This window comes from Aulonocara stuartgranti (genome assembly GCF_965226115.1).
Source record: "Aulonocara stuartgranti genome assembly, chromosome: 20".
Taxonomy (NCBI): domain Eukaryota; kingdom Metazoa; phylum Chordata; class Actinopteri; order Cichliformes; family Cichlidae; genus Aulonocara; species Aulonocara stuartgranti.
This window is the reverse complement of record NC_138956.1, coordinates 25,401,745-25,422,646: the sequence shown is the minus strand read 5'-3', so window position 1 is coordinate 25,422,646 and position 20,902 is coordinate 25,401,745. Positions and strand designations below refer to the sequence as shown.

The following is a 20,902-nucleotide window of genomic DNA, read 5'->3' as shown; positions in this document are numbered from 1 at the left end:
TGTTAAATATTGATCGATATTGACAGTGCCAGCTAATAATGAGCTTTCAGCTCAAATACGAAGATATACGGAAAAACTGATATATCGCCGCTATTTAAATCTATTCATTCACTGACCAGAAGCTTCACTGTAAGCTGAAGAGAAGAACTACTCCGTTTTGATTTATTCCAGTTATATGAGGAGGACAGCGTCTGATACTTGGACAGTTTAAAAAAATGTTTAGAGTCCTCCACCACATATAATAAATGTGAATATGTAGAAGAAGCAAGCGTCAGCTAAAGATGTGAGCAGCAGTGACTCACCTGTCTGATCCTTTGATTGCGGTGTTGGATTTGACACGAAATGGTTTGGCAAACATATTTTCATAAAACGTTAGTCAGAAGAATTCAGCATGACCACTTCTGATTGTACGCCTTTTCAGTACATCAGCACAGAGCATCTAAAACGACTCATCTACAACACATAAACGGATTCTACAATGCTTTTCAGTAGTCAGCTGCTCCTCGTTTGGTGGGATGGTCCGACACATATTTATGACCGATGTGAAACTGCACAGGCAACTTTTGTTCCGCATGATAAACTAAGCACGTAGGTGTCAGTACGGTAATATTTTTTTCTGCGGAGTCCAACGTGTGTGTATATCGAATCTCCGTTACCATCGACAGAATAGGCAGTAATTGTAAAACTTCTTGTAGGCTAAACCAAGCAACTGTTTAATGTTGACTCACATGAACAGTGCTCCATGTAAAATAATGACTTGTTAAAAGTGTCGACAATTAAGCATTTCAACTAGTGAGAAAAATTTATTGTCGTTGCAAAGAAAGACAGTTTTATTCTGTCTTTGCTGTGTAATAATAATAATAATAATAATAATAATAATACTTCTGAAACAAACAATGAAACTAATAAAAAAAACTATACATTTCCTTTATAAAGTAAATTTTAGCTCTGAAAATATTTACTCAGGCATTTTACTCTCCACTGATTAAAATAGGTACCTTTTCTGGAAAGCTTTGATAGGTAGAGGGGCATGCTGGGAGATATATGACTTGAACTTCCTGACCTTGTCTCTTGTAGTTTTATTCAAAATGCTCATGAAGCTGTTGACGTCAGCTATGCAATAATCAGTTTTTAGGCAAGTGAGGAAGAGAACTGTTTGTGTTTTTGTAAAGGACTGAATCCACGTATGGACTCCTACCGTGTGCAATACATCCAGAAAGTGCTCAATTGGTAAGGATTGTTGAATGAGGAATTCCATAAGTGAGTTGGATGCTATACAGTGATTCATCCAGTCAGTCTGTGAGGACCTGTAGTTAATGGCTTATCTTCTTTGCTCCATGCTTATAGACAGAGAGAATGTGAGATGGTGTGCTTGGTCCGGTAAAATGTGGCAGTAAGCGTCTAAAACAGTGTCTGACCCAGGGCTTATCACAGAGTTGTTACACTCGTAGCACCAACTGTCCATGTGCCCCACAACGCAGATTCCAAAGAAGTAGAGTGGGAACGACTACTCGGTTTTCAGGTCTCCAGCTGGCTGTGTCTCTGTCTGCAGTGGAGTATAATGTCAAGTTCAGACAAATGCAAAGATGTTGATATGGCAACATGACACGTGGGCCTCTCTTATGGTTTCCAGATGTATGTAGGGTGCAGAAAAATTTATGTATGAAACCCAGACACATGTGAATGGCTTAAGTTGTCGCCGCCCAGCTTCATTTACATCTCAATGACCATAATCTCTATGAACAATTTCAATCTGGTTTCCGCCCCAATCATAAAACAGAAACTGCTCTGTTAAGGATTACCACTGACCTTCTGATGGCAGCTTATTCTTGTCTCCTATCCATCCTCATCCTTCTTGATCTTAGTGCGGCGTTTGATACCATTTCTCACAATATTCTCCTGAACCGGTTAGCTTCCATTGGTATTAATCATACCCCACTTACCTGGTTTACCTCCTATCTCTCAGACCGCACTCAGTTTATCCAATTTAAATCCCATTCTTCATATCCTGTTTCTGCTGGTGTGCCCCAAGGTTCAGTATTAGGGCCTCTTTTATTCATTACTTACATGCTCACTCTTGGTCATATATTCTGAAAATATAATATCAATTTTCACTGTTATGCCGATGACACCCAGCTCTGCATTTCTTCTAAACCCAATTCATCCCTCCCACCTACCTCCCTCTCAAACTGTCTTATTGAGATTAGATCCTGGTTCTCCTCCAATTTTCTCAAACTTAACAGTAATAAAGCTGAAGTTTTACTTGTTGGTACACCATCTATTATAACCAAATCCCACGGTTTTTCCATTAACATTGAAAATTCTCCCACCCTTCCCTCCCCTCAGGTTAAGAGTTTGGGTGTCATACTTGATAATACTCTTTCATTCCAGTCTCACATTAATTACATAACCCGGTCCGCTTACTTCCACTTACGTAATATTAACCGACTCCGTCCCTTCCTTACTCCCCATGCTTCTGCCATCCTTGTCCATAGTCTTATTACGTCCCGTATTGATTACTGCAATTCCCTCCTATTTGGTCTCCCTAAAAGGTCCCTTCATAAACTCCAACTTCTTCAAAATTCTGCAGCTCGGGTCATAACTTGCACTCCATCAAGAGCTCATATTACCCCAGTTCTTCAGCAGCTTCACTGGTTGCCCGTAGAAGCCAGGATAAATTTTAAAAGCTTACTTCTTACATACAAGTGTATCCATAAATCTGCTCCTTCATATTTGTGTGACCTGCTCCATATCACCACTGTTTCCCGCCTTCTCAGATCATCATCTGCTATTCATCTTACTGTTCCGTCCTCACACCTTATTACTATAGGGAACAGAGCTTTCAGTCGCTCTGCTCCTCAGCTCTGGAACTCTCTTCCTCCTGCACTAAGAAATATTGACTCCCTTTCCGTATTTAACCTTCCTGCCTTCTTGGGACCTTTTTGTGCCACTGCTATGTGTTAAATGGCTGCCATTTCCACTGTGTTCAGTGGAATATAACCAAACTTGCCACAGGATAGTTTTTACCTGTCAATGTTAATATTCCAGTGTGAATTCCTTAAATCAGCCTAAAATGGCTGAGCAGCAGAAATCCCCACACCCATCACCCTGGGGACCATTTTCTGCCCATTGACTTCCATTATAAACGCTATTTTTCAACCCCAAATTATCATCATATGATTTTATTTTTTCTTCTTTTCTTGGATGTCAATGAAGACTCAGGGCCTTGAAGTTTTAATTTTTAAATTGCAAAAAAAATGCAAAAAAAATAATGGCAGGTCAAAATGTATGTTGGTGCCAATCTTTGGTCCATCTAAAGGCCTACTTATAATGACAATCACATATTACTTCAACTGTTTTTTTGTGGAAATATTTAGTTTCGTTTTTTGGTTTTTGGGGCTTATAACACAGGGCGCTCATGTAATAACACTGGGATTTGAAGGGTTAAAACAACGAAAATATAATTAAAACTTTACATGAATATTTCAGGGAGAAGTAGTTTTACAAGGTTGGCTAATTTAAAGTGGAATAAAATATGGATATATGGTCTTTTTATGGCGTGGCTGAGAATGGTCCCTAGGGTGATGGGTGTGAGTTTTTTAAAGGATGGCAGGAGGGTTAAGACACAGCTCAAAACACATCTGTTTAAACTGGTGTATTCGCTTTAATGCTGATTTTATCTGTTGTCAAGCTCTGTTTTGTAAGTTTAACTTATTTTGTGTATGTTATGACTACTGTTCCTTTTATTAATTTTGTTTTTTGTAAGGTGACCTTGGGTTTCTGAAAGGTGCCCTCAAATAAAATGCATTATTATTATTATTATTAAAGCAACATATAGGGTCTTTGCTAATATTTACATAAATGACATTAATATATTTAATAAATCCCAATTGTTATTCTAGATCTTACCTCAATTTCTTTCCAGAGCTCATCAGCAAAAATGTGCCCAAAGGTTCTTTACAGTCTGCTGTTTTTACTTAGATTTAGATAAGAAGTTAGCTAGTTTTCTCCAATTTTTAGAGAGTCCAAAAATCTCTATTATCTTTAATTTTGACCAAATAACGGGGCTTCTTTTACAAATGTTTTTATTGATAGTAGCTAGTAAGTAGTAAGAGTAAATCAGAGTAAATCGTTTTGGGTAGCGCTTTTCATGGATGTTAGTGTGGTTGAAAATACTTCAGGCTGGATAAAATAAATGTCATTCAAAAGCAGAATAACATAAAATGAACCATTTTTTAACAACACATAGAAAAGTACACACAAAATCAAAAACTAAAATTGTCAGGTTATGGTTTTAAAATTGAACAGATTAAATTTTGTGCTGATTTCAGATGATTTTAGGGGTTATAGATGTTAAAAAAAAAACTAGAGCCGCTAGACTTTTAAACACATCAAAGGCAATATGGGAACCTTGAACCTTGATACAGTAAAGTAAGTAAATCAAAGTGAATAATGTCTGAGTACAGTTTTTTTTAAAACATTTTTTAAATTTAGCTGCTGTATACCACCACAATAATAGACCATTATAGTGTAAAAACTCAGGTGTTCACCATGGAAATAAATGGCAAAGTGCTAGAAATTTTCCACAGTGACGTTCAATAAAAGAGAAGCTTCTAGTTAAGCAAAAGATTTTGATTATAATATCTTGTATGCATTGCTATTCTTATCTGTTGTAACAGTAGATGCTAGGGTAATGAGGCAACAGCTGTGTTTTATTCATTGTGGCCATAGAAAAACCAACACCTCTGTAAGATCTCAATAACACCGGTATCCCCTCCATGTGTTCCTTTACCACATTCTTCGGGAACTGATTAGTCACTCATAAGGCACTTAACTACAGAGTATCTGTTGTAATCTGTAGTCTTAGGATGACAGGTAGCATTTCATGTTAGAGGTGAGAAAGGCCAGAGTTCAAAAAGTTGGCCAACTGTTGACATCAGAAGAGATTTATATATTTTTGTAACTTGTGATTTTCTGGTTTCTGGGAGCTTATACTCACTACACTGCTTTCTCAAAGGCTCAGACTCAGTTCTGTTATCCAGGAGGTCCAGCCTCTGTTGTATCATGTTCAAGGATTTGTTTTGAAAGAAGAGCACTGACCCATCTTATTCACTAGGTTGTCTTATGTTTTATGTGCTTCCTCATCTTAAAACAGTGTTTAACCTTGTAACACCAAGCGATTTGATATTAGATACATGAGCTTTAGAGACCTCTACATCATCAGTGTAATAGTTTTCCTCAAAAACCTGATGCATACAGCCAGACACATGCAATGCTTCCGTGAGCAATAAATTGCACAGAAATGTAGCAAAGATTTTACCTTTTTTTTTTTTTAAATTGGAGCTAAAGATGATGTTTTGTTGTAAACAAGTATTTGGACATTTGGACAGTTATAGAGTTTTTTTTTAAATTTTGCCATCATATACTAGCAGATGATAAGTAAAGTAATTACAAAAACTAACACAATTTAAGGTGATTTAATCCTCTCAAGGCAGGCGTTGCCGATTTGCAACAGTTAAAAACTAACAACCTGATTACCCCACATACATATTTTATGAGGTTTTTTTTTACTCAGAAGTACAACTGCAGGACTTGGTTGTGCATTAGCAACAAAAAGTTTAATTTGAGCCTGAGAGGGTTAAAGCTTTTATTGTAGCAAGTTTCAGCTCCTGTCTGTTTGTGGGTGTTTCTGTCTTCAGTTTTAGCTCAAGTAACTGAAAACATGCTATACTGAGTTGAGATCAGGTGACATAATTTCTGTGATTATCCTGTTTAAGTGTCTTCTATGGTTTTCCAGGCTCTTTGGTGTTGCTGAGCTGGCCTCTGCACAAAAGACTGTTGATTTGGGCAAACCTAAAGTTTTTGTTTTTTCTCTGATGGCTAGGGATGGGTATTGATAAGAGTTTCACGATTCCGATTCCATTTTCGATTCTGTTTAACGATTTGATTCTCTTATCAATTCTTTTTTTAAAAAAAAGGAGAACGCTAAGGTCGATTAGCTTAGAACTTTGTTTTATATCTTCTCTTTGAACAAGGTAGAAATTTTGGAGTAACATGGCCTTACAAACCCAACAGTGAGATCTTAAGAGATCCACAGCCTACGGCTCTTCAATGGGGTGTCACAGGCAGAGGCGGAGCCAGACATTTGAAACACCCGGGGCTTAGCCCTAAAGGGTAGTATGCATGTGGGATTTTTTTTTTTTTTTTTTTTTTGGGGGGGTAGAAATGACTGAAAGATTAATAGGCTCTGTTTTGACTTTTGTTCAAAAAAGAATGACTTCATATAGGGAAAAATATTTATCACATGTGCAGGACACCTTAAACTAGTTTTTTAATTAAGCAGCGAGGCAGAACAAAGTCAGGGCTGTATCAAGACACGAGGACTAAACCCCAATTCAACCAGACCCAGAACTGATCCGGAATTAAAACAGGACTACAACAGTAACCAAGACAGAACCAGAATCAGAACTAGATGATAGTAGCACTAAAAATCATCATAGACCTGCACTATATTTATTTTTTTAATTTTACCAAAGTACAATATTTAGATTGAGAAAAGTTTATATAATTATTTTGGCCTTGTTGTGCAAACAAGCTGCATAACTTAATAAATATAGAATTTGAAAAATAGCAAACCTAAAAAGAAACACTAGGTACGAGATACATGAGGACCTATGATACAGTTATACTTTTGGTAAACAACCATTTGACTAACATGTGTGTCTCACCTGCTCTTGTTCATCTCTGTTCTGTCCTCATTCTCCATCTCCCTCTCTCTCCCTCCCTCTCTGTTCCTCTCTCTCCCTCTTTGTGCTGACAATCATCAAATATACAGATATTTACAAACTCTTCAGATAAAAACACTTTTTAATTGTAACATCAAATCAGACTAAATGTTTATTTTTTAGATTAATATAAAAACATATTTGTTAACTTTCAGAGTAAAGAGAGAAACTATCTGTATTTCTTAATTGCAAATGGCACCAAATTGTATTCAAAATTGAGCCACACTTATGGAGCTCCACAGTTCTTTTCCTGGTGTTTTGTTGACATCTCTTGATGTTCCCATGTCACAGAAACAGGCTCTGTGTTTTGCCTTATTTGCATCCACAGCTGTGCCACCAGTTTACTCACATGGACTCTACTAACCTATCAGAAGCTTCTTCAGCTCAGAATGGAATCGTCTGGAGTTTCTTATTATTTAACAATAAACTTAGTGTACATGTACTCCTAAATTTGATGAAAGTGATAAAAATAGACAGCTCTGTCTCTCTTTATTCTGACATTTAACTAATTCAAAATATATTTCAACATTTATCTAAAACAAAAGTTTACTCTAAATTGATGTTGTACAGTAAAAATGTTTTATGTTTTCTCCCTAAAGTGTAAATATCTGGTTACAAATGTGAATATCCTGCTGTGTACTGAAATCCCTCTTGTTTTGCATAGAAATATACTGAACAACATACAAAGCATAATATATAAAATAACATTTACCTGAGTTTTTTCTTTGAAAGAAGCCTCGAATGTCCATTCTTATGTTTCAGTACATAACTGAAACCGATTTAGTCGGGGAGGGTAAGAACTGAAAATATGAAATAAACACACGTAAGCTAAGACTATAAAAAAAATAGCATTTGTTCGGATTTTCATTTCGCCATTTGTTGATTCACTTGAAGAGCAAGTAAAATAATATTGGTCAAGTGATCAGTTTCATATCAATCTTTCGTGATGCACCGTCATATTTACATTATTTGTACGGTATGAATGATTTGCTTTGGTACCTTGTCAAACTTAAGCTCTCCTTAGTATGGCTGGCTCCGTCTCTCCAACAGCGCACTCACGGGCAGCAGCTGCCCCGCCCCCTCGCTCAGTCGCTTAGTGCCTGAGCTTGGATCATACCAATATCAGGGGGGGATTCACGCACAGTCGTAAATTCCCACAGTGTGCACTATGTGCTTCGAATATTGTGTGTACTTTTTGTTTTATACAGTTGTCAGCCAGGCATCTAACTATGAAAAAATTACACTCCAAAATACCCCGGGCTTCTGACAAAACAACCCGGGCTTAAGCCCCGTAAGCCACCCCCCCGCTCCGCCCCTGGTCACAGGGTCCCCAGGAAAAAAAATTGTAAATGTAAAATAATAAAATTAATATTCTTCTGTAGCAATAACAAAGTATAACATAAATTGTTCTGTGGCAATTACACAAGAATATCCAGTAATGTCCCTTCCTACAATTAAACACATTCACTTACCGAAAATCGGGGGCATCTGCTGCGGCAGCCTTTTACCACAAACTTGGTCACTGCTCGGTGACATTCGTCTATCCATGCCTGAAAGGAGATGCTACCGGTAGACTGCAGCGAGAACTGCCAGCATCTGAGCTAGACTCTGTCTGTCTCTCTCATCATGGTCACTAAACGCACAGTAATGGCAGGTTTTGTAATAAGGCAGATTGCGCTAACATAATATGCACTGTTAGTTGATTATTTACCTGCCGCATTAACGGGAGAGGACGCGCAAACGTTACCGCTGCTGTTGGGTTGAGATTCACGAGTCCGGAGCGGAATTAAAAACACGACATTTAAGGTTATCGTGTGTTTTGTGAGCAAATGCTTTTGCATATTCGTAGTGTTTCCTCCCTTAAATGAAATATCTACTTTGCAAGTATTGCAAGTTGCCCTGTTGTCATCCGTTCTCGATGGAGTTTAATCTGCTTGACGTTTATTCAGCTGTGTAAAAACTAACTTTAATCTCAGCCAAACCGATTTAATCAGGAACCAATAAAATACTAAAAAAAAGGCAAACAATAACATTTTTAAGTTATCTAAGTGACTTATATTTATATATCATGTTTAACCTGAGTAGCGGAAGACGGCGGTGGGTTTGAAAACAATTTGCCGGGAGTCCGGTGTTCTCACCGGCTCTTGTGAGCCTTGACCACGGCTAGCTATCGAGCTAGCGGTGGGTATCAGACATCTCCGAAAACGTCGGAGCGCTTTTGAAAATATGTGGTGTCTTGATGAATTCTGGGACACAGTTTCTTCTTCTTCAGGGTTTAAGGGAAGCTGGCATCCTTGTACATACAGTGCTGCCATCTTCTGTTTCAGTGCGTTTTTACACTCTTAAATCCTACAACTTATTCCTGCGTCTTTTGGGATCTTACGACGCGTCAACTATTAAATTAGTCATCGACGATTTTAATAGTCGACGTAATCGTGACTAGTCGACTAATCGTGGCAGCCCTACTGTGGTGGTGTTCAAAAAGAAAATTTACAAAATGAATTTAATTGTCCATGTGGTGCTGAACCCAGATGTTCTCTGTTCACACAAGTGGAGATAAATACTGAACTTTCCAGCACACTTTGGGGCAGAAAGTAATAAAAAGAAGAGAAAGAGAGCTTTGTAAAATATAATAGGAATGGTGAATACCTAATATCTGTGGTCACCTCATGTTTTAAAAGAAAGCTGAACGTGAAAAGATTGATGTTGTGATGTCATTTAATGATCCTGACTGTGTTGGAAATGTGGAATGTTTTCCAGCTATTGTAGTTTTTGATTTATAGACATTTTGACTATAAATTCCCTACTTTAAAAGTACGGAGAACACAGGTGGAATCGATAACAGCTCGGTTTCATTCGTTTGATTTGAGATTGAATCAGCCAGAAAAATGTCCCTCTGCTTATATTATCAGCCATAATCTTATCATCACCCAGCCAGCCAAAGAGAAAACAAACACGTAAAAATATGCCCTGCTTTTACTGCTTTTTAATTTATTTTATTTTTTAAATTTCCAGTAATAATTTTAATATCTTAGGGATGTGGGCTGTTGGATGAAGCATTTTAATGGATGCTGTGTCTCAGCTAGGATTTAGAATTCTGACATATGATACAGATGTGTCATTTCCTGTTTTCAGAATATGATGTCATACCCTGTTGTCACGCCATACTGTTATTGTGATGCTAGTAGATTTCTTGGATCATTTAATATTACGTCTCAGAGATGTTTAGTTATTATTATTCTTATGTCACAGCTCTGCACTGTGTACAAAAAAATCACTTAATGCACTAGTTTCCCCGGACCCAAGAGCAGGTAACACGATCCTCTGCCCCCTCCCTGTTAGCTTAGGAAGACTTGCCAGAAGGAAGCATAATTTAAAGCTTATGCCCATGGTACACAGCCATCCCATTCACACTTGAGACTAATTTTTCCCAGTTGCACAGGTCTAGAGTGCGGTCAGTAATCCTCTGGTAATCAGTAGTTGCTAGAGAAAACCTTTGGTGGTTGCAAAGAGCTGGTGGTGCACTGGAAACCCCCTTTCAGGTGCTTCTTCTATGCAAACACCCAAGACCTGGGTGACCTTTATTATAGGAAGTATATCAGTAAATTGCAGCATATTCTTACACACAGATACTAAAGTAAAAGATCATCATAGCTGAAATCTGAATCTTCTTAATCACCCCAAAGATACCATGGTTGTGTTGTGGTTAGCACCATTGCCGCACAGCAAGAAGGTCAAGGCTTTGAATCTTGTTTGGGGCCTAGCTGTGTTCAGTTTGTATGTCCTCCCTGTGGTTGTAATGTAATAGCCACTTGTGTGGTTAAAAAACAACCATCCTTTTTTGTCTAGTTTGCAATTCTCACTGTGTAAAAGGTTTTCAACTCAACAGGGCACCGTGAAGTGAGTTACATTAGTTTTTTTCATTAATGTCTCCTGAATCTGATGTTTCATTTTAATATTTCTGTAATAATCCATGTTCCTTTCATTTCTCTCAGTGAGGCCCGAGATGTCGACATCGCAGACTGATTGCAATGTCTTGGCAATCTGTTTGCATTTAAAAATTAGATGTAAATTTGAGGATCACTGATCAGTGTGAGCCAGACCGTCATTGCTGTGTCCCACCAGGACATCTGTGAAATCACCAAAAAAGTACTCAACCTCTGGGCAACCAGCTAGTCACTGTAATTACTGCAGTCAACAAATGTGAAAAACAAAATCAGTGCAATAACCAGGGAACTGTTGATAGCTCCCCTCCTATTTTATACTAGTGAGCTATTAGACGGAAGCTATTAGCAGAAGATCCAGCAATGGATCTTCTGCTAGAGACAGAAAGCTGGAAACATGTCTCTCTTCACTACTGATCGTCATCAACACTGTCTGATCAATTTGTCACAGAAATTTAATACAGTATTTTCTCTCTGTTTGATGTCCTTAGTGAAATCACTGATGTGCAAGGGCCCAGAATGGGGCTGTATATGTAAGGACCTTTGTTATGAATGGTCTCTAACTACACTTCTTTTTTTCTGTTGAGAAAAACTTTCAATATTAAATCATTTTTATTAAATAAAAAAACAATTAATTGAATTGCTGTGCTGTTTAAATTATAATTTATTATAGTGTGCATGTCAAAGACTCAGTTAAGGTTAGGTAATATAATCAAAAAACATAGAAGTGGGTTATGAAAATAAACTCTTCCAGACGTCTGCATTTAATGAACGCTCAATTGTTTACATATGTAGCCTCAGCGTACGTTTACATGCAGTGAATGGTCGCTGAAGAAGACTGATTGCAGACGCTTTACTGTCAAACAAACAAAAGTTTTTCGCCGAATGCTTGTATGATTTTTTTTTTTTGTGTGCCAATTCTTTATTTCCCGCTGTTGTATGGAAGCACATCAAAAGTATGATTTTATAAAAGGCATCTTGTTTAGGAAAAATTGAGCAGTGTATGTTTAAATTATTTCTCATTATCTGAATTCTGTCACCCAGATGCGGGATTGCGGTTCCTTCCTCTTTCAACCACCAAAAAAACCTGCTGTAGGCCTCCAAAAGACCAGATGTCCTCGTCAAGCTGTTTTTGGTTTTACAGGCAGCGTCATCTTTTACCCCTCGTATTGAGAGTAAGACTAAAGTACATGTAATTTTGAAAATGATTACAAGAGCTGGAGGATCTTTCCATTCGGACAAATGGATTTAGATTCAGCGTCAAATGTGTGGCTTATATCAAACATTTTTTTACCAACCGTGACGCATCTAGTCGGCACTCCTGAGTAATCTCTGTGGGCTGATTACAGCTGTGAACATGTACTTCTGTTTTGATAAATGTCACAATCAATCGAATGACTTCCTCAGAGATTAGACTTTTTGATATTAGTCATAGTAACATGTAAGCAAAAACAGCCAGGATATTCTCACTTATACACATATTTGTGGCTGCAAGGCATTGTTTTGTGAAAGGACATTAAACAAGCTGCTTCTATTTTCTTGACACAGCATGACTTGTAAATAATCCCCACTTTGAATTTGTTTTTTAACGAAACCCCAAAACTTGAGCCGGACTTCTAGTCAACTGTTTTTGCTTCAAGACTTTAACAGTCTGTAGAGGATTTGCTGTGGTTATGAGAGATTACATTTGGTAACTTCTTCAAATCCCTCATATGCTGCTTTAATGACCTCCTGCTGCAGTCATTAAATGTCAAGCACCAGCCAAGTAATAAGTCCAATTAAAACTGTGTGTGCTGGCTACAGACCTTCTTGGTACAGTGGAGTACAACATTTCCTGTGAAATATGGTGTCTGGGTGTCACTTTGTGTATTTTTAGTGATTTTATTGTTGCTATTATGGAGTAACGTGCCTTTGCATTGCAGCTTTCTGGTTGCTTCTAATAAGATCCATCTTGTCATGAGGGATTTTTTTTCTCTGTCTTCTCACAGACACGCGTTTCCCTTTTTTGCCACAGGAATGCAAAGATGGGTCTGTAATAAACAATATGAGTACTCTGATGTGCCTGAGCAATATGAGAAGAAGGCAGACTGGAAATTTAAACAAGTAGTTCATACTTCAGTGAATTATTTACTTGATTTACTTTTTTTTATTCTTCCTTTTTCCACCCATATGGAAAAGATATATATAAATCTTATAAAGTTTGTATCTGTCTTGTGTGAAACTTGTATGAAAAGCATACAAGAGTGAAAACAGATATAAGATCCCTTGAAAAATTATATAATGAAACTTGTATGTTTTGGATGCTTACTAAAACAATATGTGAAAGTAATAAGGAAGTGGCCACTTTCATGAGTAAATCATATACGTTTTTACTATTTCTTTTCCATATGGGCAGTGCAAACACATGATCCGTTCTGTAGCCTCAGTTTAAAAAAACAACAAAAAAAACAAAACAAGTAAAGCAATGCAGATCATACTCATATGACAATATTGATGTTCACCTCGATTGATAATATGTACAAGCTTAAACTGACACACATTTGCAGTTGCTCTGTGTCTTAAACAGACATGGCGCATGACGTTGGAGACACATGTGGACACTGAATGATGATTATTTCTTATTGCAGCCATATGAAAACTGAGCCGACCCAGACAATTAGCATCAATGAGTCCATAAACCATCCCTGGATTAATGTAAGCCTGAATCTGTTTATGTTACTGCTGCTTTAAAAAGATGTCTTTGAGATCTGGAGAACAGTTATTCAATATTTTGTTTCCTGCAGGAGTCAGTGGAGGTCCCTCAAACGCATGTTCAAACTAGTTCTAGGAGCAGGATGCCTGGGTGAAGGTAAAGGTAAGTGTTGGCACTCGTGTATATATTTAGTACTACATCTTTAATGCTGATGTTTTCCAGTACATTTATTGCTTTTTATTTAGGAAAATCATTTCCAAACAATGAAATCTGAATTCATGTATGGTGTGTAGTATTTTAACTGGTTGCATTTGAAAGTGAATGATGATACTCCAGCAAGAAGTAAGTGAAAGATTACAACGAATTAAGACTCAACCAGTCCTAATAAGGATAAAAACTAAATACACAACCATGTAGCATCCAGGCTGAATAATTTTTTCAACCGTTACCTAAATAACATGTATTAGAAACAAATGTTTTCATTAACTCTAAGGAAGGTAAATTATAGTATCAGTCTTTAGTCTGATAGTTTAATATAAACCTTCGTTCTTTTGTAACAACATTATTATTGTGTCTTTGAAATGATCAAACTTTGTGGTAAAAATCCATTAAGCTTTATTATTATTCATCTTTTTACTATGTAACATTACTGTATGTTCTTTAAATATGAAATTATTAGCTGTTCCAGAAAAAAAGTTTCTTACTTTAAGGATTTTTTTTGTTTCCTAGCGGTGGTACAGTATATAGCTTTAATCACGCTCGCTTTCTCTGATTATGGGAAAATAATAACTGCTAATGATTCGGTACTAACTAAGCTGTTCAAGTTTCTAGATTATTTTTCTCCATAGCAGAAATTGGAAGCAGTAGATGAAGGAAAACAACAGTAAACCTTTAGATAAAGATAATAGTGCTGGAATATGGTAGGAAATGCTTGACATCGCTATTATACACTCAATTTTTTGCTATGAAATTTCTTTGTTTTCCTCTGAGGTTTTTTTTATGTTGTGTATTAAAATCAGTGGCTTCCAGCTTACTTGTAGTATTTTATATAAATTTTTTTGTCTTGTAAAATGTAAATAAAAACATTATTTCTGTCAAATAATGAGACTAAGGCCTATTTAAATTTACAATTTTTAACTATTGGAAGTAAAAATTCTCAATTTTAATTTGATGCCAGAACACAATTGAAAAAATTTGGTAAATCGAAAAGTTGTTAGCGCAACAGAGAACTTAAAAAAATATCCAAAAGTGGATAAAAGCACCAGAATTTGCAGGGAAAAATACTTTCCTTTTGAATTTTGATTTTTAATGCTTTAAACTGTAGTAAAGTAAATCAAGGTAATTGCATTGACATATATGTTATTGGCTGCTCCAGTGGCCCACTCACAGGTGCAGCTGCACAGTGCACTGCGCATTGAGAAATTCCTCTTGTACTCCTTTGATATCTCTAGGTTTGCATCTGGTGTCAATTTATTCCTGTGTGATTGAAAGAATGTCATGTATGTGATGCATGAAGGCTCGTTTACTCTTCACTCAGCTCTTTCATGCTTGCACAAACCAATTTTTTTTAAATCACTTATTCAATTGACGAATCCCGGAAATTGGGTAAGAGACATTATATTGGTGAATCAAGTTAATGAGGTTAGTTATCTAACTCTAAACCCTAAGAAGACTCCCACCTGTGATGTCACTAGTGTCAGCTGATCTACTGTGGGAACTTGTAAATTGTCATGGTCCTGAGTCTGAGGACTCAGTGTTTTGTGTTTCCTTATGCTTTTGTTCATTCCGAGTGTGTATTCTGTTGTTATTTTGCCATTTGTTAGGTTTCTGTTCTTTGCCTGCCTGCTCCCACTTCTCTGTGTTCCCTCTGTCTGTCCATGGTGTTTTTGTGTCTGCTCATGAGTCTGCCTGTCAAGTTCAGTGTCCTGTCTGGTTCTCTGTCTGTTAATTTCCTGTTTTATTCTGAAGGTTCATGTCTGATGTGAGTGTGTTCAGTTACATTTCCCCTGTCCCGTCAGCTCTGATTTCTCCCAGCTGTGTTGCCCTCCTGTCTCTTATCCCCTGATTACTGGTGTGTGTATTTAAGCCCTGTGTGTTCTCCTGCCTGTTGCCGGTTTGTCTGTATTACTCCATGTAAGTCTGCGCTTTTCTGCATTCAGCTGTGTCTCTCTGCGTTTTTGTATCCTCTGTCAGTCTGCGTCTCTCTGCCTTTCACCCCGTGTCCTGTGGATTTCTAGTTGCTCTTTAGTTTTCCCAGTTTAGGTTTCCGTTAGTTTGTCTCATTATTCGTTTTCTGTTCCTGCCACTGACACCTTGTAAATAAACTCCACTAATCTTTTCATACACTGCTTGCTCTTGGGTCCTTTTTCCAACTCCACACGGCTCGCCTCGGCAGCCGTGACATAAATTAAATTTTCTATCCAGATGTTCTGTGTTCTGCGCGGTCCATAAATAGTCTGCGATGTATTTAGTCCTTTTTTACTCGACTGCGCTTTTACACTGCAAATTGCATCCACAGACATATTTTAAAGTCTTGCACACACATAAACCCAGATGGATATTTGAGGTGTGTCTTGCACAAGGACACTGGGATGCAGGAGCTGGGGGATTTTGCCACTGACCCAATGAATAGTTGACATCCTGCTATAAATCCTGAGCCACCACAAACAACAAGAATTTCTTGGGAAGGGGGGGCATGGCATACGTGAAGATTTGGTAAACAGTGAGGAATGTAAAAATGAAATAGTATTACTTAATATTGTACCACATACCCAGTTACCAAATTATATATTAACAAACAAAAAAAACTTCTGAGTAAATTCAAAAGATGATTTTTCGTAATTGTATCCACTTGTGAATGATTTTTCCCATAATGTAAATGTATTTACTGCACTAATGTGCAGTAAATACATTACTCAAAGGTCACACCTTGTGGAACTAATTAGGTTAATTGAAACAAGTCAGAGAAGAAAGTGTTTTTGAGCATTTCAAATGTCAACATGGGAGGGTTTCCCAGCTTTGTGAAAGGCCAATAATTAGGCAATTTTAAAATAGCATTTCTCTTAGCGAATTCCAGGAATTCTTTACTTTTTAAACTAACTTAGTTACAAAATATGGCCTGGCCAAAACCCAGTTGTGAATGGACGTGATCTACAGGCCCTCGGGAGAAAGAACTCTGCATTAAAAACAGACACAATAAACTTCTGAAAAGCTTTGCCAGTAAATATAGTTTGTGGCAGTATCCACAAATGCAAGTTAAAATTGTACCAAGCAAAGAAAAAAATATATATAAACAAGATCCAGAAATGCTGGCGCCTTCTCTGGGCCCAAGCTCATTTATGATGGAATGAGGCAAAGTAGAAAACGGTCCTGTGGTTTGGCCAATTAAAATTTGAATTTTTGTATTTTTTTTTTAATCATGGACACAGCACTATGCAGGGTAAAGATGAGAGGGAATGATTGTTATATTGGATAGTTCAAAAGCAAACATCTGTGATGGTATTCTGACATATTTTTCAACGAAGATTGTGCTTATTTCAGGAACACGATGCCAAACCAGATTCTGCACGTACTACAACAGCATGGCTCCATTGTAAAAGACTCCAGGTGCTTAGCTTACATGCCTGCAACCCAGACTTCTCACTCACTGAAAACACTCAGTGCATGACGAAATGAGTAATATAACATAGTAGGCCTTTGAGGAGCTGAATCTCATATCAAGCAAAGAATGTTTTTAAAACTACAGCAGTTGCTCTCCTCAGTTCCCAACAGCGTTGTTAAGAGTGTTGTTAAAAGAAGAGGAAATGCAACACAGTGGGAAACATGCCCGCGCCCCAGGTTATTGCATTTAACAAAAACTAAAGTAAAGCAACTTGTAAAATAATTAAACCATGGGTAACTAAAAATTTTTTTTTAAAAAGACAACTTAAACAATATTGTGCACTAACAAAAATAATATAGAGAAAAAGTGCTTTAGTTCTCATTAATTTGGCCAAATGTACCAACCCAATTAACCTCAGACAACATTAATATCTATACAGAACTTCTTATATTTAGCTCTTTACAAAAAGATTATTCACATTAAAATTATAAAAAAAAGAAAGTAAAACTAATACTGGAGCCAATAAAACGACAAAGCAATTATAACTTTGCTCTGCCCCAGCTTTTCTTAGGGATGTCCATGCTATGTTCTGTTTCTGTTTTCTTTATATTGAAGGTAGGACTTAAATTAGACACAGCACTGAATGGCCCCTGGGCCACTTCATGCCTGTTGGTTGCCTCTGATTACCCCTGTTATGTCATTGAGAAATAAGGTTCAAATTTTCAGCCAGTTTGATACACTCCCTATCAGAGAATAGTTTACTGTTTTATTTTTGCAGTTTTGTGGGAAATCACAAAAAAAATTATATTTTGAAGCCAAATGCAGATTTTTAACATTTATTTTTTGAATTTATATAAGCACTGTGAATGGAGTTTTACTGTAAATGCATTGAAACTGAAAGACCTGAAAGATTAAAAAAGAGTTTTTAAATTAGACATAACACTTAAAAGTATTTATTTATTAAAGTCAGATGTAAAGCCCTATTCATAGTTTGTGTTTTGCAAACCTTAGTTTAAGGATTGTTTTAATCACCATTATAAGATTAAACTTGCAGAGAAATACCAGAACTTCACTGATGTAGAGTGGAACCTTTGCTAGCAAGCTTTCCGGGCTCCACACATCCAGGGATGGAAAAGTCTAGATGAGCTTTGTGATTTCACGCAAATGTCATATCTGTGATAGAGCTCAATCGGAGGAACTGGCAGATATTCATTCAACGAAAGGGACTATGAGCAGGAATTCACACCAGCAGCTAATTTAGAATAACTAATTAACCTAACACACATTTTTGGAGTTTGTACTATTATTATGGAGATGTGTGGAGTTTGGAGTTTGTGGGTGCAAAAGGCCCCAGCCAGGCAGACCTAGAACTATCTTGCTGTAGGCAACAATGCCAACCACAGCGCCACTGGTCATGATTTAACAAAATAGCTGCAAAGTCACTGTTATGGTCGCTAACCAGCTTGCATCTCTAAACTGTTTGGAATGGTAGCATGCCCATGTTAGAACCATAGCATTTTATGTTAGGATTAAACTTAATGACATGAACTTCCCCCACATCCAACAGTTTACTGCCCTCAGTATAAAAACTAGTGTGTCCATATATACATGAAAATTAAAAACTGTTCTGCGGTCTTTGCCTACTCTTTCTTCCTCTAACTCTTTTAAGAATTCTTATTCAGAAATTTTCAAATTAGCATGCTTACTTCCTACTATTTGTATTCAGTACTGAAATTCATTTACAATAAGAAGTATCATATTTACCTGTTGTTGTCAGGTCACGAAGCAGAGAATGGGTCTGCTGAACATTTATTGTGTGGTGTGACGTACTCATGAGTGTAAGCCACGGTTAACATTGAGTCAGATGTTTTGGATTAAACACGACGTTCACATTATAAGAAAATACCTTCGGTTTTATTCAAATCCTGTTTTAAGTCAAACTGTCTTTGTTTTGTACTCAAAGATACACAGAGAAAAAACAAAGCTGTTTATCTCATACTATCTAAAAATCTGGGTTGTATAAAGAAGATTAAAGTGAAATCTGGATTTTATGTGACAATGATTGATCAAGGCCAAAGTTTTCACACGGACATGGTTCTACTGGAAAGATTTTAATTTCTTTCACCAATATTTCTACTTTGGAGGTACTTTGTGATGAAGCATAGCCATTTTTAATTGATTTAGCAGAATGATGAGTAGTGCGGTGCTCTGAACGGATAATTGGAGGTGAGCTTCCCTCCCTCCAAGACATCTACAGGAAGCGGTGCCTGAGGAAAGCGGGGAGGATCATCAAGGACTCCAGTCACCCCAGCCATAAACTGTTCAGACTGCTTCCATCAGGAAGGAGGTTCTGCAGCATCCGGTCCCGTACCAGCAGACTGAGAGACAGCTTTTTCCATCAGGCCATCAGACTGCTGAACACGTCATAGACACCTCAGCTTCACTACTGGAACTTCAACATTATGCACTCCACACTGTATATAAATGCCACTTGTTTTGCACATATTCAACTCTGTATATTTTATATATTTTATTATTATTATTATTATTATTATTTTATTTTATTTTTTTACTATTTAATTTGTAAAAATGTGTATACACACACACACACACACACACACACACACACACACACACACACACACACACACACACACACACACACACGTAGGAAAATATTTAGTATACACATCCAGAAATGCATACACTATTATATATTGTACATATATTTATTAGTTTCAGGTTGGCCATTCTTGTATTTTGCTCGTTTGTGTTGTTGTGTTTGCACATCTCTGTTGCTTGTGGGGCTCGCACACAAGAATTTCACTCGCATGTGCTGTGCCAGTGTGCCTGCACATGTGATGTGACAATAAAAAAAAAAAAGTGATTTGATTTGATATTTGATCATCGGGTCTTAGAAAATGTAGCTACTTAGTTTGATAGTTTAGAAAACGAGTTCTTTAGGGATAGAGCGTCTTGTTGTTTCAGAAAAAAGGGGAAAATCTTCCAAGTCTTTCCTGGAACGCTTCCCATCTGTTATCCTCAGGTTCCCTCATCTTTCATCTAAAATCTAAGAGTTTGGTTAAGGTATGTTACGTCTTGAACCACTTCCATCTTAAATCAGCACATTGCCTCTCACTGTCTCAGAGAGGCGCAGAAAGAAGACTGGAAAGACACACACACACACATAATCCCTGAAACTCTGCATCCAATTTGGAGGAGGACATGAATGAAAAGGCCTATTCTGAAATCTATCCGCTGCCTGATAATGATGCACTTCTGTCTGCAGATGCCAGCAAAAACACATGTTATCTTTCTTCACCACTTGAATACAGTAATTGAGAAAAGTAGTGCTTGTAGGCAAAGATAGTAAAAAAATGACAGGGTTTGACATACTTTGTTGAAACATACTGCATAGTATATACTAGACAAAAACATACTGCCATTTAAAAACTGTACTTGAAATTATACTTAACTCTTCCAGTATTTCCAAGAAATAATGGCGCTAATTTAATTATCAAGGCAACAGTGCAATTCCATACCATAACCTCCACCCCAATTTTTCCATGACCACCACACCACAATAGTAAACATCAAGCCAGACTGCATGGCTGTACTAATGATAAGGCGTGACGCAGTAAAGGAAAACAAGGCTGTTAAAAAGCAGATGTCCACACTAGTTCACACATGGTATTGATATTTGCATAGCTGGAGGTGATATGTTGATGTGTAGATAGTGGAAAATATATGTGCACTAATGAGACAGAGTGGCTGGGGCCACAGGGGCTACAGCCTCAGAGAGAGGGGATTTACTCTATACCGACAACATTTTCCACTTATTCTGAGAAACACACGGGCAGCGTGAGCAAGGGAGGAAGCA

At 37.3% G+C, this 20,902-nt stretch overlaps 1 protein-coding gene and 1 long non-coding RNA gene across 3 annotated transcripts in view; both read right to left on the bottom strand.

Moving 5' to 3' along the window:
• eif2d (eukaryotic translation initiation factor 2D) overlaps positions 1–557 on the bottom strand; it is a 31,323-nt gene extending 30,766 nt beyond the window's left edge. For both annotated transcript variants that reach the window (XM_082518104.1, XM_082518105.1), the window contains exon 1: positions 303–557. In XM_082518104.1, coding sequence (XP_082374230.1) covers positions 303–358 — 56 coding nt within the window. In that variant the 5' untranslated portion in view covers positions 359–557. The remainder of the gene's footprint in view (positions 1–302) is intronic.
• Positions 558–6,132: 5,575 nt separating this feature from the next.
• Positions 6,133–8,092, bottom strand: LOC309698000. Its single transcript, XR_014273980.1, has 3 exons — positions 7,785–8,092; positions 7,498–7,585; positions 6,133–6,813 (listed from the first exon to the last, which is right to left on the bottom strand). It is a non-coding gene; the product is annotated as an uncharacterized lncRNA (long non-coding RNA).
• Between the last annotated feature and the right edge of the window lie 12,810 nt (positions 8,093–20,902).